The sequence below is a fragment of the Motacilla alba genome, chromosome 3 (genome assembly GCF_015832195.1).
Source record: "Motacilla alba alba isolate MOTALB_02 chromosome 3, Motacilla_alba_V1.0_pri, whole genome shotgun sequence".
NCBI classification, from domain to species: Eukaryota; Metazoa; Chordata; class Aves; order Passeriformes; family Motacillidae; genus Motacilla; species Motacilla alba.
The window spans coordinates 48,970,456-48,990,224 of NC_052018.1; the positions used below are offsets into that span (position 1 = coordinate 48,970,456).

Below are 19,769 nucleotides of genomic sequence, written 5' to 3' on the forward strand. Positions count from 1 at the left end.
TTTTCAGACTATGAGATATTGCAGAAAGAACAAAAAGACCTTTATTCCCTTTATTTCATTGGAAAACAATAATAAAATTGTTTAAAATTCTGCTGCACAGATGCAGAAAAATGAATATTTTGAAAAATCAGCCCACCTTCTCTCAGCAATTCCACTGAAATAGTGAAGTCTACCTCAGAGCATGAGATTCATTCTACTTCACTAGATCAGGAACCCAGATTTATTTGACCCTGCTAGTTTTCTTCCATTATTTACTAAGACCTATTAACATTTTTCTTCACTGGGATCACTGGTGATTTCATCTGCCTTGCATGTGGTATGTCAAAATTTACAGGCCTTTTTAGATCCCAATTTATCTTAGTAAGAGATTAAATATGCTGTAAGAGGTGTCATTTTGCCATCTCAGAAATGTTTTTGAGCTTAGACACATGCCATCCAAAACAAATTTGGAAAAGCTTTGACACACAATCCATGTCCATTAGGATGGATCATTTCTAATCTCTGTATTCTGGCATGCCAGGGACAATGATTTATGGCTGCCAATTGGTTCATAATGGAGCTGTATGTTCCAGCTAAAACTAATCAACATATTTTGATTCTTTAAGTGTTTACTACCAATCATAGCAAGTCTAAAGTCAGTCAGAAAATTCATCTGATTCCACACAAAGCCAGCCTGCAACATTATGGGCACATATAAATACAGATGCTGCTCAATTAAGTTTAAGCAGTTTAATCTGATGCTTGAAAAAAAAAATTAATATAATCACATTCTCCACATGGAAGGGAGCAAAAACATAGTTTCACAAACTACTATGCATTATACACCTTGCACTTAGAGAACAAACCACCATTTTTCTCAAGGCTTTAGTACATAATCAAGCTAACATTGTTATGTTTTGTCTTATTGAACTTTGTCTTTCTGGAGTTATGCAGCCATTTCACGTTCAGGATGATCAAGAGAAAAGCCAGCTGAGTACTGTTTGCTCAGGTGAGAAAGTGGTGTCAGTTCAAGTCCTGAGATGCATGAAAGATGAGCCAGCTACAGAGCTCCAGGCACTTGGAAACTGTCAAGTGTTGTAAATGCCAAGATAAAACAGACAATAAGCAGCAATTATTTCCTTCAGCTAAGTCTAAAAATTGATGAGCATGACCTCAGTTCAGCTGAGGCTCCATACCTTGTTTCTCTCACTGTAAAACTGTGTTACCAACCACCACAACATGTAGCTTGCCATCAGCTAGCCGTGATCATTAGCTCTTCTTTTTGTTTATTGTTAAAATAGTAAATAGTGCCCAGCACTGGATGACATTTTATTCTTAAAGAGTATGACAAAAACTAGAGAACACAGACTTTCTTATCTCTGCTATATGTTCACTTACCCTTCTTTGCAGAGAGACGCTCTGTATAGGTTTAGACATAGACTATCTCGCACAAGCCAGTAAAGAAAACCAGAGGTGAGATCCAAAGTTACACCAACCACCTAAGAAAAAACAGTCCAAATAGCAATTTGAACACATCTTCACTTCTGAGATAAGCACCCTTAGGCATAACAGTTGTCTAGACAACACCATGAGTCCCTCTTAATTGGCAAAAATAGCATTACTACCATGAATGTTTATTCTAACACAAAAAGAAATAGCACTAGAAAATAATCAGGTCCCTAGTGGACACCTATATATAGCAGCTGATGATTTTCTAGATAACATTTTTTTAACACCTGTCACAGTGTTCATCCCTGGAGTATCTGAGTACCTCAGATATGATGGCAATAGCGTATCAAGTGCTTAGTGGAACTACCTATCAAAATCTCCAAAATATCTCTGGTATTTTAACATTCTTTGTCTGAAACAGGTGGGTGATATCCAGTCTGAAAGTCAGAATCACCTTTCGAAAAAAGCATTTCAGGTCTTTTGTCTTTGTTTTCCAGCTTTGATTTTATACATAAACAGTTAAAATATTGCATTACTTACGGAAAATAGACGCAAAATTTTAATTCATTTATTTGATTGAGCAGGACATTTGAATATTTAATTTTTTGTAAATAATTTATTATTAAATAAAGTGAGGGAGGAAATTGAGCAATCTTCCAGTTCATTACTTTAATGTTTCATCTTCCTTTAAGGGAGGTGAAAGATTTGTTGCTTCTTTTTAGTAGGTTCTAATATTCAGAATAGAGTTTTCTTGTTTCTGCAGTAAACAACAGATTCAATACCATATGCAACAGTAATAAAAATCAGATATTTAATAATCTGTTCTGTGAATTAAATAGAATTTGCTTCCATAAGTTAGTCTGCTAAATGTTATCAAGTTTAGTCTATTTTATATCATTAGCACTGCTAACAAGTTGTTTGGGGCCTCTCTGAACATGTTTTCCAGCAGCTCTCAAACTACTCATGCAAACACCAGTCATAACTATTCTCTTATTAGCTTAAATTTCCATTATGTATGTAAGTGGAACAGCCTTTTTTTCTCCTAACTCTTCATTAATAAACTGCAGAAGATGATGACAGGAAAGCAAATGCTATATCACTAAGTTGTCTGTTGCTCCTTATGTAATCACATTCTTGACATATTTCTGTTGACATTGTATGTCAGAAAATCAAGGTTTGAATGATTGCTCCTGTAGGTTGTCCTGTTAAAAATATCTCACAGCGTGTATGTGCCCAAGTGTATATTTAGTCAGCCGTGCTATATTTTATCCCATTTACCTATTCTCCCTCCCATGCTCCACACTAAATGACATCTTCCTGAATTTATGTTGCTTTTTTGAACATTTGGGTCCTTCTTCCTTGCCCCATTTTTTTTCCTGCAGCTATTACATTTTCCTATGGATATGTCCATCTTCTTTGTCCTGACCCCTGTATCACCATTATTAAAAGGCAAATAAATATTTGTACTATTCATTTTCAGGAGTTAGACAGCAGTTTAACACCTCCCTTCTGTTATGCTTCAAAAACAGGCAAGCACTTCCCAGCTCATGAGAGGTACTAGTTTCTGGGCACAACATGTATTTGTGATGGTGCAATGTAACTGAACATCACGAGATGCAGGATAAACTTAGCTATTTGAAATACCCTTTGACTTAAAATATTGAAATCACACCTAAAGAGTCCTGGCCCCACTTCCATATAATGCACTTCGCCGCTCCCCTATAAAATTACTTTTGTTCTAGTCATATTGTGCAGGGTAAACAACTCACTAAGAGCTTTGGAAATTCTATGCCAGATCCTAAGTTGGAATAAATCAGAGGAGCTCTGCTAAAATCAATCAAGCTCCGTCAATCCACACCAGCTGAGCTAAACAACTGATCAGAAAATAAAATAATTGCCATAGAAGGATTTAGTTCCTGCCAAAGAAATTAGACTTTTAAAGCTCTGCCTTTGTATTTGTTTAGGAAACCTGCCATTTTAACAGTAGGCTCTTCTAGTCCTATTCCTAGCATTCAGATTTCAAGCTAAAAGGAAGTTCAGCTATAAACTGGTGAAGATCCAGCTGAACAGCAATTCTTTATTAGAAAAACAGATGGTGAATACCAGTAAGAACCACTTACATGGAGAACATACTTTAACTGTTGGATAACAGCAATTAACTATTACATCTGTGCTTTAACACTGAGGTAAGACATGCTCTTTTCAGGTAAAGGACTTCACTGTGCAAGGAAGATACATATTAGTACCCGTGCAAACATATATTTGCCTCTTGATATTGAGACAGTAACAACCAGCTCAACAATTCCACCATCACAGACTGTTGTGCTGTCCTTTTTTTTCTGACAGTTTTATTCAGAGTTTTACTTTAATAAAGAAACACCTGTCAGCTACAACTGGTCACTTCTCCATCTAGACATTTGTGCTTGGCTTTTTGCCTGTGTGCATCACAGCAGGAGGCTGAGTTCAGAAGTCAGTGCATAGATTAGGGCAGCAGAGAAGCAGGAGAGGAGATATTTGTTTGTAGGAGGTGTGAATAAGTGAATGGTTGAAGGCTGGTATCACTGACATAGGGAAAGGTGCAGAAAAAAAAATGACAGGACCAGACAAGCAGTCCTACCGCTGCCAAGGTTCTTGAAAGCAAGAACAAGAAATTTGAGGTTAGCATGAGGCGATCCAGAGAAGCAAGTAGAGAATCAAAAGAGAAGGGCAAGGAAGTTGAGGCTTGCCACTTAGAATAAACTGGAACATGTCAGGCCTTTGCCACAGATCATCCAGAAGATATGGCCAAGTCCAAGTGTGCCACTGAGCTTGGAAAACATATATCTTTCCATGGAGACAGTCCACACCAGCCAGCTTCCATAGAGAGGTAGGGAGGCTAGTACTGGAAGATAGATTGGTCCTTTGCAGCACAGACCTTTCTCTCATGTACTAAAGTTTTACAGTTCCTCTGTATGCAGAACTACAAGTATAGCAGGTGGCACACCAGAACCTGCCTTCCTTCTTCCCAAGCCCTCATGAAAGTAAAACACCTGTGAGATTAGTGGGCCTTTCAGAATATTAATTCTCTCTCATGGACTAAACTATGCTGGGTTTTTTTTTTTTTAGTCAAAGAAACACCAAATTCATTTCTTTGGGGAAAGGAAAGTTAAATGTTCTGGGGAATGCTACAAAGCTAACTAAGAGATATAGATCTCTAAAACTGGAAAAGGTCTTTAATGGACAACCTGGCTTCAGGTTAAATGGGAGTACAATTTGTATGACAGGTGGAATAAAAGCAAAGGCTGTGTTTTAAAGGAAGGAAGGGAGGGAGGGAGGAAGGAATATTCTAAGACCCTGACATATATTTTGATGAGGAGACTACTCAGTCTCAGAGTTCTTCTATTGTGTAGGCAACACCAAATTCCACCTACCAAGAATGAGGTCAAATCTCACGTGGTAGCAGAGGCAGGATGGATTTGGAGAAATTCACAATGACCTATGAGGAGCCAGCAGTGAACCAGGTTTTTAAGACACTTGATAGGACATCAGAGGGGGGTGAATGTAGAAGAAAGGCAGCAGAGAGGTCAGCAGAGGTATGGAGGTTGTCTGTGCAGGCCTCAGAGCATAACAACATGTCTCCAGGTAGGAAAAGGGAGCTAGTGAGCTTCCACATACTACAGGATCTTTGGTGAGCTATTGGTGGAAATAGCATCTCTATTTTCCCTATTCTTTCTACTTCTGCATGGGACCCATTCTCTACCCTAATACAGCTAAAACAACAATCCCCCATTACTTTTTCCCCCTCTATGTTGCCCAGTGTCTTTACCACTCTTGCAAGAAGCCCCCTTCTCTCTGAGGAGCTGCTCTGGTCAGCACCAGCCTCTTCACAGCCCTCTGGAGCTCCTCGTGAGCCTGGGGCAAAGCAACAGCGGCCAAGCCGGGATGAGGCCTGAGTCTGACTTGGGCAAGGGATAAAGACAGGATGGGGAAAGGAAGGGGTGGGCTGGGAAAGGAGAGCCTTGACAATCCTCAGGGTGTAGAACTTGCTGCTCCTGCCACCACATAAGGGACAGGATCAGGCAAGATGGAGACCGTCAGTGGCAGATGTGGCACCCTCACCTGCACTGTGGCAGTAGCAGCAGCAAGCAGTGCCAGGCTGCAGCAGGGGCAGATGCCATTCCCCCCATCTCATCACCATGGGTAAAACCTGTTTCTGTAACAGTCCTCTGCAACCTCAAATGCAACCCTGGTATCCCTGGCAAGTGCCAAGCCTCAGAACTGGCCCTGTCAGGTCCTGTAAGCTGGGGATCATCACAAAAGAGGCAGGATGCTATGAAGCTCTGGATCCATATTTTGATGTGAAAGACAGAAGTGACCATTAGAGTTAAATCATTTGGGAAAAAAGAACTTTCCACTTGTGGGAAGGAGCAGCGTTGCAACCACAATTTTGACAGCTATGGACACTGACTATATTCAAGAGATCTAAATACTAAAACACACACCACCTCTCCACCCCATCTCTCACAAAAAGAAAGAAAAGTAAAAAATCAGTCACCTGTTTACCAGAAAACTGTAGCTGCTCCTGTAACATGAGGTACTCCTCTCCATTCAATCTTGAGCTCTCCACTGAATACATCGTGGCCCAGTACAAATAGCCATTTACTGAATCCACAACTAGATCCCTCACTGGGAACACAACATGAGCCACAACATCTATATGGCCTCCCCACAGTGATTTTCTGTAGATCTAGGGACAAAAGAATTGACTTCAGCATCACATCTAAATCATCAGCTATGATCAGCTGAGTGTACATTAGTGACTTTTCCACAGCTGTTTATCAAAAGACTGTGCAAGCCTTCAGCTTTTGAAGCCTAAACCTTTTTGCATTCAAAGTAAAAGGATGAAGAATAATGCAAAATTATTAGTTCATTTTTGCCAGAAAGTAACAAAAGAAAAAAGCTGAAATAGCTTTTTCCCTTCGCTTTCCCAGCTTTGGCAGCCTTCTGTCTGACAGAACTTCTCACCCACTTCATATTCACTATTCACAAGTGTAAATGAGGGTGCAAGGCAGTGTGAAATCTGGCCTCCTAGCTCCAGTTTTTAAAACAGCTTCTGACTTTGCACTTACAAGAAATGAAAGGCATAATTTGACAGCACTGCATAAATTAGCACTACAATTTTGAAGTCAGATACCTTTTAAATAATTCACATGTCAGTGTTCCTGATATGAGAGTGTACAAAGTGCAATTGTAATTATTTTTTAACTGCAATGATCTGCAAAATATCACAGAGTAGAGGTCAATCTTGAAAATCTCTGTGTAAACAAATAGTGCCAAATTTGATTAAAATTAAGTCCATCTACTTCTTGGCTGAGATCAACAGGGCAGCCTCCATTTTCACTATCTTCATTTATTTTCACAATGTTGAATCCAACAAAACTGTTGATAACATGTTTGATTTGCCTGTTTTGCACCTGGTGAATTCAGTATCCTGCATTAGTGAATGTTAGTGAATATTTTACCCCAAACTTTTGTATAACTGTGGAAAATCACTTAAGTAAAGAAAGACCTCCTTGTTCTACACTATAATAGCAAATTTCCAAATGTATCTCAGGTTGCAAGAAGCAGGGATTATTTCCCCATGTACTGCCTTACAGTCATTAATGTTGACTTAAGGGATTTTTTTCTTTTAAGAAATGCAGCTATGCCTACCGTATTTGCTTTGCCAGCCCAATACAAGCATTGACCCAACCAATCAAAGGCCAACATCCTTGCATTTCTGACGTCAGATACATAAGTGTTCTCATTGGTACCCTTTCTTTTGTTCAATGTCCAGGTCTGAACTTCCCCCATGGAATTAATCCAATAAAGAGTGTTATTATACCAGTCGAGGTCTTGAAGAAAAAAAGAGAGATATGAAGCATTACACAAACAGGTAAATTTTAAAAACTCCATTGTTTTGGAGAATAAAAAGCAGTCAGGCACTTCAGCTTTTTAAAAATCAATACAAATGCAGAGTTAGGCTCAGCTAATGTGCAGGTAGATGCTTTGTTAGAGGAAATAATGTACATGTATTGTACATATATAGCCCTGATTATTATACATGTATGACATATATTGGGATGCTAGAGACAGACGTATTTAATTCAGAGGGTTGATTTTAGCTCTGCTGTAACTGTGGTGGTGTTAGAAGGGTTTCATTAAGGATTAATTTGACTCATGAAATAGAAGAAAGGGGATGAACCCAAAGTGTTGGCTCAGTGAAGCTGCTGTACTGCACTGCACAACAATCAAGTCTACAGAACTTGTCTTTCAGTGCTGTTGGTGAAATTTATGGAGAGCTAACAGATGCCAAAAAGCCCATAGCAGCAGCGTGCAATTTGTTTAGTATGTACCTGAAACATTTCTTATATGAGGATAGAGGAGTTCTCCTTGCCTGTAGCTATCCAATCGCTGCTTCCAGAGACCCTCCGGCCCCACAGCCAATATGTATGGTTCTTCTTCAGCTACAAAGGAAGAAAACTACAGTTGTGCACACCAACAAGCAATTTATCTTAATATTTGTATTTCAGTAGCAGTGGTTCCTGTTCTTGGAAAGTTACAAAAGCACCTTTAAAACTGTCCCTGTCCTAAGGAATAAAGGACAAAGAAGAAATGCATGAAAATATCATAATTTGAGAAATTCAGACATTCAGGGCAGCTTCAGATCCAGAACAATAAGGCAATTTGGAATCCTATTAGATGCTGAAAAAGCACTGTGGGTTTGGACCTGTCCTTACCAAAGCCAGGTAAAAGTCACCCCTAAGCCAGTCCACCACCTTAAACTGGAAGAATTTTCCCCTCAGACACAGGTTAATTTGGGTGAACGAGGTTTCAAAAAACATTCCAAAGACATGGAAATCTCAGATATTTTGCACACATCCATTTCCCCTGATTATCTATGCCCAAACCAAGGATTTTCAGCATTTGGTGAGCTGCACTTTTCCATGAATTGTCATTAACCCTCGGGCATTGCACAAACCACTTCATTATAGAAAGTTCTTTACAGAGCAATGAAAAGGGATAACACCTCTTTTACCATATCAAATAATATTTTGACAGAGTATTTGCATTAGAAAAATGTAGATAAGTACCAATGTTAATGCATAAATAATATCATTAGGCTAGTTTGAAAATCTTACTACTTTAAATAAAAGCAAATTTACTTGTATTCTTTAATATTTTTAAGAAAAACCTTTTTGCGCCCCTTATTTTGCAGTCTTTGCCAAAAGTGTGTGCCTCACTAGGTGGAAAGATTTATACACACTTTGTTCTTCATTTTTCCCGTGTGACAAAGCAATTCTCACCTTCTTCTAAAGTTGTACCTCTAAATGACTCTGACCATGGCCCTGCACCAGCAGGAGACACAGCTCTGACTGACACCTCGTGTGCTGTGAAGCTGGCCAGCCCCTTAACTGTAAGCCTTGTGTCACTAATATTTGAGACAACCCATTCCTCCTCAAATGCGTGCTGAGGTGACACTTTCACATCATAGGTCCAGTTCTGCCAAGCAGATAAACCTGTGTGAAGCAAATAATCATGTTAGTACAGTGTAAATGGTTGTAACTGGTGACACACATCCTTTGAGAAAGATGTATATTGGAGACTCCTTTCAAAAATGCCAATATCAGTGGAATTAGGAAAGGGATACATTAAACATTTACAGTCTTCCCTTTTGGCCCCATGCTTCAATCCCCCATGAAGAATGAAATTAGAACAAAATTTTCCCTGGCCAGGTGATTTTCTGGTATTCAAAGATACATGCACAGAGGGTAGAAACCATAGCATAGTCACTGATCAAAAGTCATCACATCTCTGCCATGCATTTTCTGTGTACAGTTACTCCATAACATACTTAAGATCAAGCTTTGCTTAAAATCCTTGCAGGGGGCATATGAGTTGCCAACACAAACTTGTGTTAATTTAGACAATTTAGCTCTTTTACTGGCAAGTTATGGGCTGAATTTTTGAAGCAGAGGTAATTCCATAACTTCCATCAGGATCTGCTGTTGAAGTCACTAAAGCCCAAATCAAGAAAAGGGAAGCCAGAAAGCTACTTCTGTAGAAAGAAAAGAAGTGGGCCTTCAGAGACAATCAGCTGAACTTACTAGTTCCAATGGTGTGTTCAGGTGGTCTCCAGCTGATCACGGCTTGGTCCAATCCAAATAGAGCCGTGACAAGATGAGGAGCAGTTGGTAAAGGAAAAGGCTGAGTTGATGGCCCATACAAAACCAAGTTGCCAATGCCAAAGTACTCTGGGTACACCAAATAGCAGTCCACAATGTACTCATTGAAGCTGGAACTTCCCACTGGAGAGACCTCCTCATGGAAAACTGCCAAGCCATCTGTGACTGTAAATGTGTTATCCTCATAAACAAAGCTCTCCATGTCATTAAATGGCACGTGTGATCGCAGCGTGTGAAACTCTGAACCATCAAGAAAACCTGACACAAAGGCCTGTTCTGTTGTGTTGAAGAAAATGAGTCTCTTAGATTGGAAGTTGATTGTGAAGGTTCTCAGAGCATTGGATCTCACCACTGGTGAAGCTGAGGAGGCAGTGCCAGGAAAGAGTGGAAGGTTTGCTCTGTATATGCCATCCTCCAGGAGACAGAAGATATAACTGGCCATAGAGCAAAATAAACTCAAATAACTACAGTGCAAGAAGTCTGCAGAGCCACAAATATTTTAGCAGCGAAGACATGTGCCTGTCTTTATGCACAATAGAAAAATGCTTTTGGCACTATTAGTATATATATGCTGGGGAAGTAGACACATCAGTTTTTACCTTCTGGGAATTTGCATAGCAGATTATTGGAGAATATTCTTCTATAATACCTTAAATGCTAAGCACGAACATTTAAAATTCATAGAGCTTCATATTCATAAAAGCATAAAATTTCTGAAACTCAAATTTCTGTATTGGAAAAGCTTTATCTCTTCTGCTAATGCCCTAAAGAAGAAAATGAATGAAACAATACTGCATGGCATCTTTCTTGTTCCAATTGTTTTGTAGCTTGTTAGTAGTTCTACTTTTGTAGCTTGTTTGTAGTTCCACTTTTGTTTTGTTAACTTAAGTGCTTGAAACAGGAGCCTAGATGACTAATGAAATGGAGAAAACTAGAGAGGAGCTTTATAGCACCTTTGACAGCAAGTGCTCAAAGGAGTTCACTTACCCATTATAGGGATCAGCTATAACCTTCCTAGGGGACGTCACGTAAAGGGGAGTGATGTCTTCAGCCACCGTGCAGTTCTCTAAGTGGCAGACATGTATCTGGGCAACGAGAAGAAAAATGGGTGATGCATTCATAGGGTGTTTGCTAATGAGCAGGCAAGCTGACCCGAGATGCCTTCAGGGGATGGAGACAGTGAAACACCTCTCACAGTCCTAGGTCCTTCTGGGCTCCTGAGTGTTCAGTCAGCCAAGTACAACCCTTGTACACAAAGCCATGACAGCTTACCCTGAAGCTGTCAGTCATACCTCTAAGCTGGAGGGAAAATTGGTTATCCAACTGCCTATACTCAGTTTGGAGGGTATAGGCAAGCTGTACTTTGAAAATGATCTGGCAGGGAAGGGAAGTGCTTTTCTGCTCCTGGAAGCAATACCTTGGAACTCAGACATCTCTGCCATCGGTCTGCTCATCTACAGCTCATTTGTATCTTTTCATCACTACTGCTTTTTCTGCTCCCTGTTCCCTGTGCAGTAAGCAAAAATCAAACATGGCAAGAGGATTAAAAAAATAAAAATCCCTCACTAACCATTATGGGCAGATTTCTAGTCCTTTGTGTATTAGAGGATTACATGGGTACATGCAAAGTCTGACCATTAGTGTAACTGATGTTTTATGAGTAGGAAATCCAGTTCAGGGTTAATCTCCATTTTTATTTCAAACTGAAGCAGCTGTAATCTGAGCTGTTGCTATTGTATGAAACACTTAACATATTTTGTCATTTATGACAGACAGCAAAATCACTATCTAGTTATCTGACCTCCTTCCTGACACAGAGTAGGAAATGAGCAGAGTAGATGGGTAACCAAGAGAAACAGTGTGCCAATACTGGGTATGAGGAGGGTGTGAAGTCTCAAAAACAAATTAAAACCAAAACACTTATGTCCTAAGGAGAAAAATGAGGCAAGGAGCCAGAGTTCCACGTAGGGTGTTTGCTTTAAATATGACCTGATAGTCAAGCCTTTCTTCTTTTTTAAATTACTAAATATGTGAATATTAATGTTATATTAAAATATATTTTAACAATCATATTTTGTGCATACTTATCTATACATAAATCATATTTTTCTAATGTAAAATTAATCATGTAATGGTTCAAATTAAGCAAGAAATTAATTAAGCACTAGAGCATTACCTTTTCATTCATGACAAAGTATATCCTCTGATAAAGCCAGTCTACTGAGATGGACACAATATTCCCCAAGCCAGCATAAAAGAGCATTAGGTCAGATACATCAGACATATTTGCAACTCCTTTCACCCAGATAGAATTCCCTTCAGAAAAATAGACGACTTGCTGATAAATATTCACAGAAATACCTAAAAATAGAAAGATATGTGCACACAGATAATATAAGAAAGGTTTCCATTTTTCAGTTAATTTTTCTCCTTGCCTTGAAACATATATTTTTCAGTCTGCAACCTACCATCATCATCATCAGAGAAAAGTTAACTGTTTTTTCTGCTCACTTCTAGTCTTCTTTCAGATAACAAGGAAACATTCCCATTTGCTATGTGAGTGACATTATTATAGAGAATTGCCCTTCAGAAAGGTAATCAGACAAAGAGAGGACATGTAATATGCAAACTGACACTGATTGCCCCTCTACAGGTCAAACAGATGCAGCTGGCATCTCCTCACAAAGCACCATGCACTCTAGAATTCAAGCTTGAGATAATCTGTGCCACCTCTGCACTGTCCAAGGCTATTTAGTCAGGGGCAACATTCTTTCCCTGGAGCCTTTGTGGCTCTGAAAAATTTGGTAGATAAAGTCCGATTTCCACACTGTCACCAAGGACCAGTGCAGATAAGAAACATTGGAGTGGTGAGTAATTTGAGATAACATGGTTATCTGCTGACTTCGGCTACTAAAGGCCTCATTAGGATGCTAACACACTAGCACTATCTTTTAGCACTTGGCATTATTTTATTCAGAAGTTTGAACCACTTCATTTCCCCATATTCACATTGAGAACAAGTAGATATTAATCACGGGGAAACGTGGATTCATCTTACCTCAATTTAGATACCTACAATGTAAAAAATGAACCAGCTGCCTAGATACCCAGAAGAAACGGTTGCACTGGGGAGAACCATTTATCGCTTCCTAATGCCTGCCACTTCAAATACATCAAATTATGTCCTGAAAGTTCCCATTTCTCCTGACTGATATAAATGGAGACTAGATACTGTCTCAAGCTATGTGAGGTGCATTCTGTCCTTGGTGTAAAGAGGTCTTAGTCGCACTTGACAGAAAAGGAGAGAGCCCAATCCAATTTTACCTGTGATGTTGTGGTGTATAGCACCATTTGGCAGGCACCGAGCAGCTTCGAGGAAATGTCCCATGTATCTCTTCCTTAAAGACTCTTTTCTGGATAGGAAGAGCCATGCTGCTTTTTCATTAACTAGCAAACAAAGAAATTCAGAATTTAGATGACCACTGCACATCACTAACTCAGATACATCATTAGTAGACTTGCATGTGTGCCCAAACGCACGTATGTCTGTAGGTATGAATACATTCTTGCATTAGCAGCGACCAAAACTTAAACTCTTTGAGTGCTGAAAGTATACGGAGTTATTCACCATCACAGTTGATTCTGGCTCCTCACACAGGGTGAGAACAGGCCTTGTGAATTTCACACCATCATTCCTGCAACAACAGTCAGTTCCCTCGTGAGGGAAAGTAAGCTGGAGTAAATGAAGCCTTACTGACTCGAGGAAATGAAGGCACTAAGACATCCATGTGACTTCAAGATCCAGCAGAAATAGGATATTTAACCCCTCCGGACTTCTTTGAAAACCCCAGTCAAACTAAAATATTATCCCACAGTGCTGGAGAAAAGCAAGGCAAGTATGTTTATTTCGGGTGTTTTATTGTAATGATTAGTGATTTATTCAAAAACAAGTACTTATTACAGATACAGATGATAATGGGATAATATCATCTGTTTCAAAGGCAATAAACTTACTAATGTGGTTGTTTTCTAATAAAGTCACAGAATTTAAGGTGAACAAGGATAGTTTTGGTCTATAAACATAAACTGATTTCATGCTTATAAAGGCCCTAGTAATTTACATCAAAACCTCTGCAGTAAATCTGTACCTTCTGTCTGGGCTATACATAGCCCTGGGAAAGATAGCTTGCCTCGCTTCTGAATCTCAGATCCTTGGAAATCTAGCACACACCCTGCTAAGTTGACTGTTACCTTCATTTTTAAAGGTGTTGTATTATTTCAAGTATGATTTTGGCTCATTTCCATCAGCAAACAATCCTTCCCTTTTTTTTCTCTTCTCCAGCTTAAGCAGCTGTTTGCAATCAGATATCATTTCCTCATATGGATATCACAAAACTGGGATCAAATGCTGTTTTAATTTATTCTGATAATCTGCATAGATTGAGCTGCGTGTATTTCTCACATGATGCACTGTGAGCAATTTCAATAATGATGCCTTCAGAGCAAAGTACAAGAGGCCAATATTACCTCTTTGTCTCCTTTCAAGTAACGTTTCTTGCAATCTACAGCAGCAATCAGATTCTTTCCCTGACTCTTCTCAGGGCTCAGATCTACACAGCTCAGGGCCTGATGTAGTAGCACCATTTCTGGACATGATACACGATGAAGGGCTGTTCCTGTTTGTGTTCCCCTCCCCCATAAGGTGGGGGTTTGGGGGAGCGATAGCGCTTGTTTGTCTATTTGTTTGTTTGTTTTCTACCTTAAATTAATTGGATTGACATAGTGAACACAGTCCAGACTTTTCAAAAAGGACACAAATATTTATAACTCAGGGTCAGCCAACCCTAGAGCAAATCTCTGTGGAGTTGTAAGTAAGGGAACATCAGTGTGTATGAGCTAATACACACAGAAGAAAAAAAAAAAGCCGATATTTTTAAAAGCACTAGAGAAGCAAGTTCAGTTTCTCTAACCAATAGCAGAAAACTGGCAATTCAGAGACAGTCTTGAAGTGTTTTCATAAAGCTGAAGCATTTCCAGGTGTTTGACAACCGAATCTTTTCCTGAGAAGGGAAGTCTTTTATTTTCTTTCCTAAAAGAACATTTTGATGACATCGATTTCACTCTTATTTGTGTTCTATCTCAACATGTATCTTTCTCTGCCAATTAATTAATAATTCTGCAATTCTTTGAGTAATAGCTACAGTGCATCATTACCTTCAATATTAATTAGTTGATATAGTTAAACAAATACCCCCATGGAAGAGCAAAAAAAAAAGTTGGTATGATTTCTCATACTTGACTTGAGATAACTGAGAATTTTTAATGTAAGAGTTTCCCATTAAATGATCATTCCCATGCTGTGCTGCCTTACCACATCCACAGCTGAAGAACAGGACCCTTTCTATTTCTATGTGCTATTGACTGCTCAGTGTACAACTCCTTGACACGTTAACTGTCTTAATATTTGTACTTCTGCCAGGAATGTGGCAGGCCAGGGAATATGAGTTTGTCCCCAGGAAGAGACAGGAGTAAGGACTCTGCTGCTCTTGTACCTTTGGATGCCAGGGTTGTGATGTTGGCTTCAGCAGGGGGTCCAGCACCAACCTCATTAACTGCTACAATACTGAACCTATGGCACACCAAAGAGACAGGTTTTGGTTGGCAGGTTCCTTTTGAAAGTTTGCCTGAGAAACATTTTATCCAGTAGGGAAGCTGCTACAGAAGTGTTTGACTTTCAGAAAATGCCTGTTTAAATATAATGCTCTGGGAAAATTCAGAATAAAACAAAACCAACCAAAATCTGAATTGCCCAAAGGCCTAACAACAGAATCTTCTAAATTTCAATTCAAAATAAATTTTCAGATTCAGAAGAGCAACTCACCTTCATTTCAAATGAAGATGTGTATTTACCAGTGCAAGCAGAATGCAGACCTATGCATTTAATAAAAATGAAGGATTTTTTCCAGATGCTTACAGAACTAGAGAAGACCCCTCTATCTTTCTCCCTCTATACTAAAAACATGCCACACAAGCCTAAAACATTAAAAACATCAGCTAAGAAAATGGAGCCTCCCAGCCCTATATCCAGGTGCTTTTCCTTCCTTACCATCTGACTTCTGCAAAAGCAGCCAAGTTACCTGGGATAACTCTGCTACCTCAAGGAAGGTGCCCTTGCTTTTGGCAAGGGTGTAAGTAAATAGCAAAATTGTGCAGAAGTGGCATTAAGGCATACTTGGTGCTATCTGGGCAAGAAGTGTGACCTCACACCTGGCCACGTTGGTATCTTTTCTTTTTGTACCTGTAAGTGGTGTTTGGGAAGGTGGAGTAGAACTGAAAGCTGTGCCCTCTTGAGGCTCTCAGCAATTCATGATTCTCACTGGACAGGAGCAAGTTATATCCAATAATCAATCCGTTCGGAAAAAGTGGTGGAGACCAACTAACTTCAACAGTGTTTGGACTTGAACTCTGAATGTCTTTAATGACAGGAGCTGTTGCAGGAACTGCAAGACAGAAAATATGTGACTCTAGTATTTGATTAGGATATTAATTGATTTTGATTTTTAAATATATTTTCAGGTTTCACACCTGTCAATTCATTTATACACCAATAAATATTATTAGGGACTATTAACATTTCAGCACCATTTCAGCTTTTTTTTAATGTTCAGGAAAACAAGACCGTGTTTCAATCAAATACATGCATAATTATGTACAAAAGCATCTCATGTGCCCTCACAATTTTGTCCATGTTTCTGTGCTTGTTTTTAAAACCAAAAGCAGGGAGAAGCCCTAAATCTTTTCAGTCAAACAAAAAGAACCAATAGTTTTTTTAGTTTGGTTTTCTGCAGCTACCCAAGAGACGACATACACGTGATTCTAAAGATTAGGCACCAATGTCTTCTGCCAAAGAAACAGCAATGAAACTCAAATGTTTCTGTTAAGGTCCTGAAAGATGGAATTAATAGTGCAATTCATTACCTCCAAAAGCATGGGTCCGGTAGCTGGGGCTAGGTGGAGAGTGGAGCTGCAGCTGAGATGTAATGATCCAAACCACTTGAAACACGTATTCTGTGAAGGCCTGAAGATCTTTGACAGTATATGAAGTGCCAGATACTACCTAGATTAATGCACAAACACAACTGGGCTTTTCCTTCCTCCAGCTGCAGCTACTTCATGAGGGCAAAAGAGGTGTCATACAACAATATACATATTTCAGGATAAAAAAGGTCAGCATCCTAAGTTTAATTAAGAAGTAATGAAAGTTATTTTCAGCATAGACATTGATTTTCCATCTCTTCAGAACATTTTCTCTTCTCTTTCCTCAGAACATGGCACCAAATCTCAACAATGAGCAGGTAGATCAAAGGATTGATGCAATATAATAGTATCTTTTAATAAAAAAGTAAAAAAAAAACTGAAATAGTAGCATATTACAAGCAATGTATTTTAAATATATACCACAGGTTTCAGATACAAAGGATCCTAGTTACACTGAAATATTTATTGTCTGAAGTAATTGCTCCCTATTATTTCATCAATGATTCATTCAGAATTACTTCCTGCTTAGCAAATTATCTTTACCTTTGATTTGTGGCACCAACTTGTCATGCCCTGTAAATTGGTCCAATAGAGATGATGGCAAGATAACAAGTGTACAGCCGACGTAAAAGAACAAATTATGAGAACAACTCTACTGAGTCAGAACAAAGGTCTTTCTAGCCAAGTATTGTGCTTTGACAAGAAGCAAAAAGAAGTTCTCTAGGGAAAGGTATTAAAAAAAAAAAAAGAGAAGAAAGCCTACAGCCATACTTCTCCTGAATATTCTCATTGGCATTTCACAAGTATGACTCAACATGAAACAATGGGAATATTTGCATTTAGTAGAACTCAATTTTTTCTTCTGCTAATTTTTCCAGTCACTTTTCAAACCCGATTTAGTAACTTAAGCAATTTTAATATTCACGAGTTTAAATTTAGCAATTTAACATCCGCACGTGCCAGGAAGTAGCTGAACATTTCAACTACCCATTCAGTGAGGAAATACATCTTGCTAGTTTTGAACCTGCTGTCTGCTAGTTTCCATCAAGGTCCCTAGTTCCTATGCTGGAGGAAATGGGGAATAATCTCCAGTTTCTCAGCTTCCCCATGCCACTCATGATTTTGAAAATCTCTTTCATGTACCTGACAGATTATCCAATATCATTCTAAAAAATAAAAAAGAGAGCAGAGAAGAGCCAATTTCCTTGAAAAGTAAAAGGAGGTGTCCTCCCTTACCTCTGTGTACCTCCAGTCACCAGGGAGCTTGTTGAACTTCCACTGGATAACATATTTCATCCCAGAGATGTTAGCTGCCTTCCACCCTAATGTGACACTGTGGTTTCCAATGACAGATGCAAATGGTGGACTAGGTCTGTTCAAGTAGTCTGAGGGGAAAATACAATATAACAGTAAGAAAAAAATCTTTCATGGGAATCCCCACATCTCAAAGGTAAAAACCTTTCACCTCACACACCTAAAAGCTGCAAAGCCCATAAAAACACATAAAAGAATATATTGAAAATGTTGCTGAGTAACTTGCATGGCATTTTAAAGACAGTTTGATAAGTCATACAGAAATGGGCCAGGTTCAATGTGAGCAGTTGCGACTACTATCCCATACTTGTTTAAGTGCATTTTTAGTTACAGCTACTTAGTAAAATTTCTCTGAAAAGAAACATAGAGAAGGCATGAGAGACTTCTGAAAATATTTTCAAGGGGTCTATTTCAATAGCACTGTATTGACCCAAGGTATCATCTTAAACAGTTGAGGCTGGTTTCAAAAAGTCTCACGTCCATGAAAGGGAGGGGAAAATGTTTTACTCCAAGATAAAGAGTGGTAGTTTTCTGATTAATGAAAATACTCAAGACATTCCTGTTTTTTAAATAAATATAGATCACAGAACAAGACTAAGAATTTATCAGACTGTCAGTTGGACACAGGACTCTATTCAGACTTACTTAGTGCTTCAACTCCATATGCATCCTCTGCACAGCTGCAGCCAAACTTGCAGGAAACTGTCTGTATAGGGCACAGAACTCACTGGTTAGCCTTGTGTGAAGACAAACTTCCTTCCAGAATCATGCAGACACATTTTAAATACATAAAATTTCTGTGGACATTTTGCACATACACAAACCCAGTGGAAATAATTACACTAAATTAAAAAAATACCATGAACTCACTCCAAATATTTTTTGAAAGCCTTTCTATCAATTCTCTGGGCCCTGAATTAAAGGTTTCCTCCTTACACACTGTCCCTTTGTGGAAAGCATGAACACGGGGCTACATTACCATTGGAAATAGACTTCAGCAATGACCATGGAGTAGGAAGACAAGGTTTTTGACTAGTTAGTAATATATTCCACATGTAGCATTTCACCCTTTCCTGCTTCATTCCCTATGAATGAGGCACATTCTTACAATGTATTACCAGTGAATTTTCAAAATAGCTGAAATCAGCAATTTTTTTAGAGCAGCCGGGCCTAATTCACACTTTCTTTTTAGCAGGTACTCCTTCTGTTACAGTTGTGCCTACAAGCTGCAAATATAACAAATACCCCAGGGCAGTGAGCTCCACACTAACATCCTAAGAACAGAAAATTCCTGAGTTTTCACTTCAGGTAAGGAAGATAAATATAGTGCCATCCTGCTCTTTATGTAGAGAACTTAAGAAGAAGTAGAAACATGTTCTAGGTGGGTCTCAGTAGCTTTAAAATTACATAGTCTCCTGGAAATCCAAGCCTTTTGAGAAGTGGTGATTTGAGATTTTCCAGGCAGGAGGCTTATTTGGGCTCATTTTATTCTGCCAGTTCATTCAGCCTTTAAAATCTTGAAGTTTGCTCCATACAGCAGCAACTTTTCAAGTGATAATCAACCTTTAGAACATTCAGAAGCAATTCATTATGGCAAGTGAGGGAAGTTTTTTAATTGCTCTTCCTATGATTTGAGGCAACACACTTCCAGCACCCTATGGAAACTGATAAGACATGTTATTTCAGATGAGACAGTTGCAACCAAGACAGATTTGAAAACTTGCTTAGCTGTATATTCCTATGTACATTATGTCACATCTAGGCATTCAGTGCCAAGTGCAACCA

General features: G+C 38.9%; 1 protein-coding gene across 2 annotated transcripts in view; it reads right to left on the minus strand.

The window, feature by feature from the left end:
- Positions 1–19,769, minus strand: part of ROS1 (ROS proto-oncogene 1, receptor tyrosine kinase) — a 68,723-nt gene that overhangs the window by 42,201 nt on the left and 6,753 nt on the right. Inside the window, exons 5-18 of one of the 2 annotated variants that reach the window (XM_038133005.1) lie at positions 18,630–18,690; positions 17,907–18,055; positions 16,611–16,749; positions 15,931–16,132; positions 15,185–15,261; positions 12,957–13,079; positions 11,809–11,993; positions 10,620–10,717; positions 9,555–10,066; positions 8,754–8,966; positions 7,803–7,913; positions 7,120–7,301; positions 5,963–6,154; positions 1,378–1,478 (exon numbers count right to left, since the gene is read on the minus strand). In XM_038133005.1, the coding sequence (XP_037988933.1) occupies positions 1,378–1,478; positions 5,963–6,154; positions 7,120–7,301; positions 7,803–7,913; positions 8,754–8,966; positions 9,555–10,066; positions 10,620–10,717; positions 11,809–11,993; positions 12,957–13,079; positions 15,185–15,261; positions 15,931–16,132; positions 16,611–16,749; positions 17,907–18,055; positions 18,630–18,690 (2,345 nt within the window). Of the gene's footprint in view, positions 1–1,377; positions 1,479–5,962; positions 6,155–7,119; positions 7,302–7,802; positions 7,914–8,753; positions 8,967–9,554; positions 10,067–10,619; positions 10,718–11,808; positions 11,994–12,956; positions 13,080–15,184; positions 15,262–15,930; positions 16,133–16,610; positions 16,750–17,906; positions 18,056–18,629; positions 18,691–19,769 lie in introns of those variants that run through there. The other variant, XM_038133006.1, reaches the window with a different exon arrangement.